The 9,240-nt window shown below is 50.6% G+C and overlaps 1 protein-coding gene across 2 annotated transcripts in view; it reads left to right on the top strand.

Annotated features, from left to right (window-relative positions):
- Positions 1-2,867: 2,867 nt before the first annotated feature.
- Positions 2,868-9,240, top strand: part of SPTAN1 (spectrin alpha, non-erythrocytic 1) — a gene marked incomplete at its 5' end in the record, with an annotated part of 55,103 nt that continues 48,730 nt past the window's right edge. For both annotated transcript variants that reach the window (XM_084236759.1, XM_084236758.1), the window contains one exon: positions 2,868-2,900. In XM_084236759.1, the coding sequence (XP_084092885.1) occupies positions 2,868-2,900 (33 nt within the window). The remainder of the gene's footprint in view (positions 2,901-9,240) is intronic.

Genomic DNA, 9,240 nt, shown 5'->3' with positions numbered 1-9,240 from the left:
CTCCTTCCCCAGCCCACCGGGGCGCGGCTCTGCCCTCCCCCGGCGCTTCGGCTCCTTCCGGAGGCGCTCGGCCCTTTCCGCCGGGCGTCGGGAGGCGAGCCCGCGAAGGCCCCGCCCCCGCGCTCGCGCCCGCCCGCCGCCGGGGCGCGCGTGGCCGCCTATAAAAGGGGCGGGGCGCGCGCGCCGCCACTACCCGCTGCGGAGCGAACGGCGAGGCGCGGAGGCCGCGGAGGCCGGTCGGTTCCCTCAGCAGCCCTCGGCCCGACGCACCACCGCCCCCACCACCCAGGAGCCGGTGAGCGGGGGGCCGGGCCGGGCCGCGGGAGCGGGCCCGGGAGGGAGCCGGGCGCCCCGGCCGGGGCGGGGCCGGCGCGCGGACAGGTGAGCCGGGCCGCCCCCGGCCGTCGCGGGGAGCCGCCGCCCCGGCGCGCGGGCTGCGTGGGGGCCGCTGCCGAGCCGCGCGCCCGGGGCGCCGTTGACTGGGCGGAGGGCGCGAGGCCGCCGGACCCCGCGCCCGCCCCGGCAGCCCCGCCCGGCCCGGCGCCAGGTGGGGCGCGGGCCCTCGCCCCCCTCCCTCAGGGCCCCCCTCCCTCAGGGCCCCCCTCCCTCAGGGCCCCCCTCCCTCAGGGCCCCCCTCCCTCAGGGCCCCCCTCCCTCAGGGCCCCCCTCCCTCAGGGCCCCCCACCCCGGCGCCCGCCCGGGGGGAGCGACTCCGGCCGCTCCGGATCCCCGGCCCCGGCGGCCCGGCCTTCGGGGAGGGGGAGCCCCGCGGACGGCCGCCCGCCGCGTCCTCAGCCGCCGCCCGGCGGGGCCTGGCCGGGGCTGGCCGCGCCTTTCCGGCCCCGGCCGCCGGCTCCCGCCTGCCCAGCCGCGGTGGCTGGTAAATAACAGGTAGACGCGGCTTTCGCTTGGTGTGGGAACCAAAGGCCATAACTTCACGCCTTAGAGGGTTTTTTTCTCCCCCTTTTATTCCTGAGGCCGGGTTTTTCCAGTCGGGGACAGTGTCATTAATTATCAGAAATTTCTCCAGGCGTGCGGTGTAGAGTGCTAGAGCCGTCTTTTGTTTGCAAGTCATCCCTGCGAAGTGGATGAGATGCTTCCCAAGGAAAATCGCCTGTCGCAGTCTCTGATGTCCTGGAATAAAAGATTTTAAATAAACAAGACGAAGGGTTGACTGTGTTCGAAATGAAAAGCCTGACTAGCCCCGAAAACTGGGTGGAGATGGCTCGAACTGCTGCAGCACCTTGTCGAGTCTCTTTTATATAATCCAGCCTCAACTATGTAGCCCTTTGTTCTGTCTGCATTGTGGTAGTTAAAAGAACTTACACCATCATGGCTGAGGAGGGAGAGCATGTGAAGTATTTTTTTCATCGTGATTTTTGAGAAATTGCATTGTCATAGCAATTGGACTTAAGTAAAATGGAATGCATCAAAGATGGAAGGGTGGGGGTGTCTTGCAGCCAGCACACAGACAATCCGAAGAATGGCAGTAGGAACACCCAGCGTGTGAAGCCTTTGAGCCAAGGCCCCAGCTCCTTAAAGGAGTCATTTATTTCCCCTTTCATTGCAGCTCATGGCTTGGATTTTCAAAGGTCAAATTGAAGTCAAAGTTTGAAAAATGCCCTGCAGGAAAAAAAGAATGCTGCAGCAAGGTCCCTGTGCAGGAAATTAACAGTACGCCTTTTTTAGTAATTGGGCCAGTAGTGACTCAGGGGGACCCTCGAAGTGTGTTAGCTGCTCTCCAGGGACCAGGGCGGGAGACGAGACTGGAAAGGATTTGCTCTGCGCTGGACAGGTCCGAAGCCTTTCCCATGGGAAACTGTCAGCTCAGAAACATTCTCTGCTGTGCTTTTGGTCTCGGCCGTGTGTTTGTAGTAATCAGATAACTGGGGGAATCTGATATGTCGCAGGCACTCATCGGAGCCTGTCAAGAAATCTGAGGACCAGGTTTTGGTAGTGAGAGCTATTTTTTAAGTCTATCTTTTGGTTCCCTGGGTTCGACTTTTCCCTCTTCTCCATACCTACTTTCATGCTAAAGGGAAGGGCAGAGCCTGAGAAGTGATGTCAGGATTAGTCCCCAGTCCTGTCATTGCTGAACCTGCACTGAGGACAGTGGGCGCCAGGCCAGTCCCCTGCTCTGTGCTGGGGGCCGCTGGAGGACTTGACTAGTTGTGTGCTGGGTCCCCGCAGCCAGCCCATCGCCGAGCAGACAGGCCTGGTGGCGAGAGTGGAGGAGGAAGGCAGAGGGGTCACTTGGGACTGGTAGACAGGAGCAGCTGAGCTGGGCGTCGGGTCCCTCCTGTTGCTGTTTTTTTTTTTTTTTTTTTTTTTTTTCCATATTCCTCTTGTACCAGTTTGAAACAGGAAATAGTATTCTGAAAAGGAAGTGCCCGTAACTGGGCCCAGGTCACCTCTCTGTAGCTTGACTTCTTTCTTGTTTCTGACGATTTCATGAAGTCGTGCTAGCTTATTATCAGGTGGCAGGGGCTGTTGGGGACCGTCCAGTTCTGGGGCTCTCGGTATAGCGGAATGTGGGTTAGTGGGGGCCTGTTCAGTGTGTCAGAGTGTATGCAGTATCTTTACTTAGAGACGTGGGGAGACAGATCCAGAGCAGGCGTGACTTGGCCAAGGCAGCCCGTCTAGAAAGACGGTAGCTGCTAAAATCAGGGAACGTGTTCTCGCCACATTTGAAATCCCCGGTGAGACTGAGAAGCTCTGTAGAATAAGAAAATGTATGAAATTTGATTTTTACCTGTATTCATATATTTTTAAACGTCTCTTTTCTTCATTTTGAAATTATTTGGTTGGGTTTGCCTCAGAAGCTTGTTATCTCGCTCTCCCCCCTTCAGACGCCACATTCCTCCATCATGTTGTCATCGTTTCGTAAACGCAGAGTCCAGGTATTTGACCCGCATGCAGGAAATGTGTGGCCTTTTGGGGGTTGCCTGCCTTGCAGTGGAGACCATTTGTGTCCAAGAGGTTGAATGATCCAAAGAGAGGGATACCTGCTGCATGACCTTCCTGTTAAACCAGTTGGCTAGGTTTGGGGTTTGGGTGTTACATGAATAGACGTCATAGTAAAGTTAGTCTGAAATTTCCAAAGCCTCCTGTTTTTTTACTCTTTTTAAGGCATGAATATCTTCATTTCTTGTCACCCTACTGGTGTTTGCATGTAGTGTCTGCTGATTTATTTTTTTTGAATGGTTACTTGGTTCTTAAGAACCAAGGGATAATCAGATTTTCCTAGCTATTTGGGGAAAAATCTGAAAACATGTTATAAAAAATCATATTTTAAAATTTGACAAATTATGTAAACTTGGGTTTGTTTCCTGTTTCCATTTTTTTTCTGCCACAATACCCGTAATAAAATGGAATTGTTTTCTTGTTTTTTTTTTTTTAAAGCTCACTATACATTTGTTTTATTTGTATATAGTTTTTGAGTGTTTGCTAAATTGGACTTTAAAAAAAAATACTTAAAATTAATGTCTAGGTAATCCCATAAGGAAAAATGTAAACTATACAAATTTCTAGTGATTATAGGCGATAAATCCAAGGCAGGCCCTTTTATAAATCAGACTGCTTAGTTATTTAAACAAGGTTTATAAAAATGGGCCACACTATAACATTTTCCTGTTTTGAATGTCCATATAATGGTATTTTGCACTTATAGAGCTCTCATCTGAATTTTACAGGTTAAAAGGTAAGTACCAGCAAGAGAGCATATGGGAAGCATTCGGAAGTAAGTTTTCTCAGTCTGCATTTCTGGATTTTGATGCAATGCAGTATGAATCTTTTGCTTTCTTAAAGCTAAGTCCTGCTCACTGCAGAATCATGCTAATGAGTTGAAATGAATTAATCAATTTGAAGACTGACATGTGGATCCACAATCCTGATTGGAATGTAGTTTAAGAAGAAATATTTGTTTTTATTCTTGGTTAAAATTCTTTACGTATTATTTACTTCTACTTACCATCAGATATGCCACTAAAATCTGCAGCTTAACTGGTTTTGAGTTACCTCGTTTGAGCTGAGAATCAGCTGGTATAAGATTTTGTGGGTGCTAACCAATTCTGGGGTGGCTTGTTCTGGGGAATTTTATTCCACATCCATGGATATAGTTCTCTTGCTTTGGAAATGTAAAATTTGGTAACAGGAATCCCTAAGCCATGGGGAAAATGGCCTCGTCTGTTCTGCTCCTTTGGGCTCTGACTAAGCAACAAAAATAAAATTAATAAGTGGTTTTTATGACCTTTTGCTTTGGGTGATGTTTATGAATTTTTGAATAGAGCCACATGCTCTCTTCATCCTGTTAGTCCCTGAAATCTCTTTCCTTCCAAAAAGTCCATCCAGTATCCTGCCTGAAATCAGAATTCCTTTTGTAGTATTCCAGACACCTCTCCAAGATGCTTTGTTTCAAATAGTGACTCCTTTCAGTACAATTTTATTCTCTTCTGGGGTTCCAGAGAAACTGCTGAATTCTTCTACTCTCTGAGATCCCTGTGAGGGGAGGGTGTCCTCACTACTCACTGCAGGTGCCAAGTTTGCAGAATCCAAAGCATTTGACCTTTGGTTTGAAAATGTTTGTATCTGCAGTCTTTTCTGTTGCCTAACATGCTGTCGTCCTCGCCCACTGCCTCTCCCCGCCCTCCAAAGACAGGCGTACCCCCTCGCACAGGGGGTCCATAGTTTCAGATTAGGTTGGAGCATTAAAGATTCCCTACATACCAAGAACCGCCCAAACAGCTGTCCCTTGGCATTTCTCAAGAGGGCAAAGACATGCGTTCATGCCTGGCCTCCTCTGTGGGACCCCTGTTCCCTTGATGCTGTGTGTGTGTGTTTTTGGGGGGGCGGCAGGTGATGAGTCCTTCTCAGGCATGTTATGTCTTTGGGTTAAATGGAATTTTAAGATTCATAGCTTTAGACCCCTTCTTTCTCCCCACAGAGCTGGCAATCTTGAGAATGCTGACAGGTTCTTTTTATTTACTACAGTAGAGGACATAGTTGTAATTCCTGCTATATTCCCCTGAGATCAGTTCACAGTGCTTGCGGAATGATGCAGCTAACATTTTGACTGCTGCATTGCAGCATTTGTAAATACCCTGCACCTTCAGTCTCCTCTAACAATATTTGCAACAGTAGGACTTTTTTCTTTAGTGACCTTGAGTCGGCCGGTGTCCCAAAACACACAGGGGAAGCTTTCAGTGCTTGTTTCCTTATCTTCAGTCTCCCAGTTCATAGACTAGCTGGCATAGTCAGAGCTGACAGGCTGCTCTGAGATAAGCCGTCAGTGGATTGCTAGGAACAGATAGTCTGCTGAGATTGGAGATTGTTTTTTAATGGCACATTTCCCAAATTCTTCCTTTCTAGCTCTCAAAAGGCGTTAATCCCATGAAGGCTGGGAACAGCTGGAGACCTTTTCTGTGGAGTTGGCCTTCTCTGCATGTTTCTGGGCAGGGTGGGGCTTCGCAGCTGCAGCCTCGGTCCTGCAGAACAAGTGGTGCACCTAGGCAGGAAACTGCCGACTCGCACATAGTTTTGAGTGGCAGAGGTTCCTGGTGACATAATTGCTTTTTCCTGTGTTTAATGTAATCTGGTGAAATGAAGGAACTGGGACTTGTATAGCTAAACTAGGGACAGCCCTCTACCAGGTTAAAAGGTGGGGGGCGGACTCTTAAAAACCTGTAATCTTAAATTCCTTAATCACACAAGTGGAAATTCTGAATGTCACCCGCAGCGTGTGGTGGCTCTTAGATGGGCTGCCTCCCCAGGGACAACCAGCTGTGGCCAGCTGTGGCTTGGCAGAGCTCCATCTCCTGACGTCAGCTGATCTACTGCAGGAAAGAAAAGTCCATTATTGCCTGACCAAAGCACTTGGTATAGAATTGACTTGTTCTACTTCACTGGGGTGACAAAGAGGGCCTTTTAGGCAGGCCTCACTGGACTGTCTCCCTGGGCTGGTAGGGCCAAATGCACGATTGGACCCCAGCAGGGGTGATTGCCCAGGTGGAGCCCTTGCAGTGTTATGATGGGACTTTCCTCATCGTGAAGGGATGCTCCTTTATGATGGGATTTCTTTTTTTTTTTTTTTAAAGATTTATTTATTTATTTATACAAGCACTGGGTACAGTCAGAAGCGCGGGAGAGTGAGAGAATTCACCAGAGCCAGAGCGGGGAGCAGAGCAGGCAGAAGGACTGAAGTACACTGCTGAGGGGAGCAGCGGGCGGCAGGAGGGGTCTGCGCGCCATGTGGGACCCTCCTCTGGTGGCCGGGGAGCAGCCGGGGATCGAACCGGCGCTGCAGAGGCTGCAGGCAGCTTCGCAACCCAGCGTTCAACCGCTGCGCCACCGGGGAGGCCCTATGATGGGATTTCTTAGAAATTTCCAGAGCAGCATTCCAAAGGAATTTAGAAATGCAGTGCCTCTAGTGACACAGGAGGCAGGACAGTCACCACAGATGTTAGCCATCTCGCAGGGACTCTTGGCAGTGTAGTTAATGTTTCGGATGTAACCCACCTTCCTCAGGAAACTTGTTTACAAGAGAATTTTGTAAACAAGCACATTAGACATGTCACTTCCTGCTGTTTTTCCATCTTAACTGCTTCCCGAGGAAGGAGAACCTAAGAAGTATAGAAAGACATCAAACCCTCAGGGCAGCCGTGGGAAGCCCGCCTGCTGCCTGGTGTCACCACGGAAACTGCTCTGAACAGACATGTTTCCAGGCTGCCTTCAGTCCTGGGTTTTCAGGACTCTCTTAAAGTCCACTTAGAATAGAAAGGATTTTTCTCAGGCCCACCTCCATATCGGTGACACAGAGCCCTGCCTTCCGGAGCTTTCTTTCTCCAGGCCACACCCTACCAGTGGGAAAAGAGCAACTCATTTCTCGAATGTACTGCCATGTGGTCCATGCAGGGTGAGTAATTCAGACTTACTCATTAGGTTGACACCTTGTTTTGAAGCTTTAGTCAGCACATTCTTTGTTTGCTCTTCTCATTATGAATCTGGCTTTTACCTGGATAGAATTCCAGTTTGACAATATGGGAAAGGAAATCTAGGCAAAAACTCTTTTGAGCTCTCCCTTCACCCTTTGCGATGTATCAGCTGTAGTGCTCACCGTTAATTCATCATTCATTCAACAAACACTTCTTTTTTTTTAAACATACTTTTTTTTTTTTTTTAAGAGTGATTGATTTATTTATACAAGCACTGGGTACAGTCAGAAGTGCAAGAGGGTGAGAGAATTCACCAGAGCCAGAGCGGGGAGCAGAGCAGGCAGAAGGACCGAGGTACACTGCTGAGGGGAGCAGCGGGCGGCAGGACAGGTCTGCGCGCCATGCGGGACCCTCCTCCGGTGGCCGGGGAGCAGCCGGGGATCAAACCGGCGCCGCAGAGGCCACAGGCAGCTTCGCAACCCAGCGCTCAACCGCTGCACCACCGGGGAGGCCCTCAACAAACATTTCTAATGACTTCTGTGTGCTGGAGATTGGGGCACGAAGATTAGGTTGCTCCGTATAATTAGACCGTGGGAAGTGTAGGCAAGTGCTTTGTGAAGGTGCAGAAAAGTGCGATAAGATCTGAGGAGGAGGGAAGAAAGGTGGGTCCAGGTGGCAGGGGCCTGCAGCTCACTCCTTTCAGCTGGGTGCTGAGATGATGAATGGGAGTTCCTTAGGAAAGAAGAGATGGAGCCTTCTACACAAAGGAAGCACATGCAAATGGCTTGGGGTCTGTAAAGAGAATCATGTATTTGGCGAATACTTCTCTGTGCCAAGAGGGGAGGGGCGCGGTTGAGAGATGTGGGCGGGCAGGTGTGTTGAGCTGATCAGAAGGTCTTGCTAGCCAGGTGGATTGTCTCAGGAGAGAGCTGTCAGCTCACAGAGCTTGCACAGCACGATGTGGCAAAGAGTAGGTTTCTTTCATAGTAAAATAATTAGGCAGGACTTTTTTCTTAAAGATTTATTTTCTTTATTTATGCATACAAGAACTGGGGTACAGGCCAGAGGTGTGGGGGGTGAATCAGGCAGATTCACTGAAATACACTGCTGAGGGGAGCAGTGGGGAGACAGGAGAGGTCTGCTGTGCCATGTGGGTAGCTCCCTGGCCAGGGATCAAACTCAGGTTGCAGTGGCTGCCCATAGCTTGATAGTGCTGAGACTTTAATCCCTGCATCACCAGGGAGGGCCAATTGGTAGGACTTAGAAGGAGAAAAGTAACAAATGTTAACTGGTTATTTAGTGGAGAGTAATTTCGAAGGGAAGGTGGAGAGAATACAGTCTCCTCATTACTTGCCCAGGGAATGCAGCCTTCAGAGGAAGGTGGTCCTTCGGTGATCAGGTACAGACAGTGCTTTCTCGCGGTCCCATGTCCCTTTACTCCCTAAAGAGCTGGCGTCTGACCTCACTCTGTCTCCTCACGGCCAATGTAGAGGCTTGCTCGCTGACCTCCTCAGCCTCAGCACCCTTCCTGGCAGTGGACGAGCTCTCCAGTGTTTTCCCAGTAGCTGTGAGCTGGAGGGGTGTAAGGTAAATGAAGCTGGTCAGGCTTTTTTTGGCCTCTGTGCCCTTCACCTGCGGACCTGATCTTGGTAATATAGAAGGTGTGTGGATGTAGAAGCACGCATGCCTGACTATGGGCACCTGAGCATGGGTGTGCATACATGTGCAAGTGTGCACACCTGAGCCTAGAGGTCAGAGCTGTGAGGGCGGCGTGACTCTCAGCCAGCAAGGGCAGAAATGCTCTGAGAGGAGGAAGAGGCCACGAAGAATGCCAGAGAAAGCTCGGAGAAAAGAGGGAACAGATGTGCAGGGGCCTCCAGTTGCTGGCTCCCTGCCGGTGTGTTGCCCCTGCGTACCAATAAAACCTGTGAGAATGATGCCAAGGGCGCTATAGTTCTTCCAATTGCTAGAGCCAACAGTGAACCTACCTGGCCTGGTATGTTTGCAAGACAAGAGACCGTAGCTTGTTTGGGCTGCTGCTTTTCCAAACCTCGGGCTGTCCTCTGCGGCATGTGATTTTTTTTTTTAATTTTTTTTCCTAGAGGCATGTCTTATTTATTTATTTATTATTTGTTTTGTTTTGTTTATACATGCACTGGGTACAGTCAGAAGCGCGGGAGGGTGAGAGAATTCACCAGAGCCAGAGCAGGGAGCAGAGCAGGCACAAGGACCGAAGTACACTGCTGAGGGGAGCAGCGGGCGGCAGGAGAGGTCTGCTCGCCATGTGGGACCCTCCTCTGGTGGCCGGGGA

Source organism: Talpa europaea (assembly GCF_964194135.1).
Source record: "Talpa europaea genome assembly, chromosome: 7".
NCBI lineage: Eukaryota > Metazoa > Chordata > Mammalia > Eulipotyphla > Talpidae > Talpa > Talpa europaea.
Note: the sequence above shows the minus strand (reverse complement) of the source record. Positions and strands in the feature narration are given on the sequence as shown.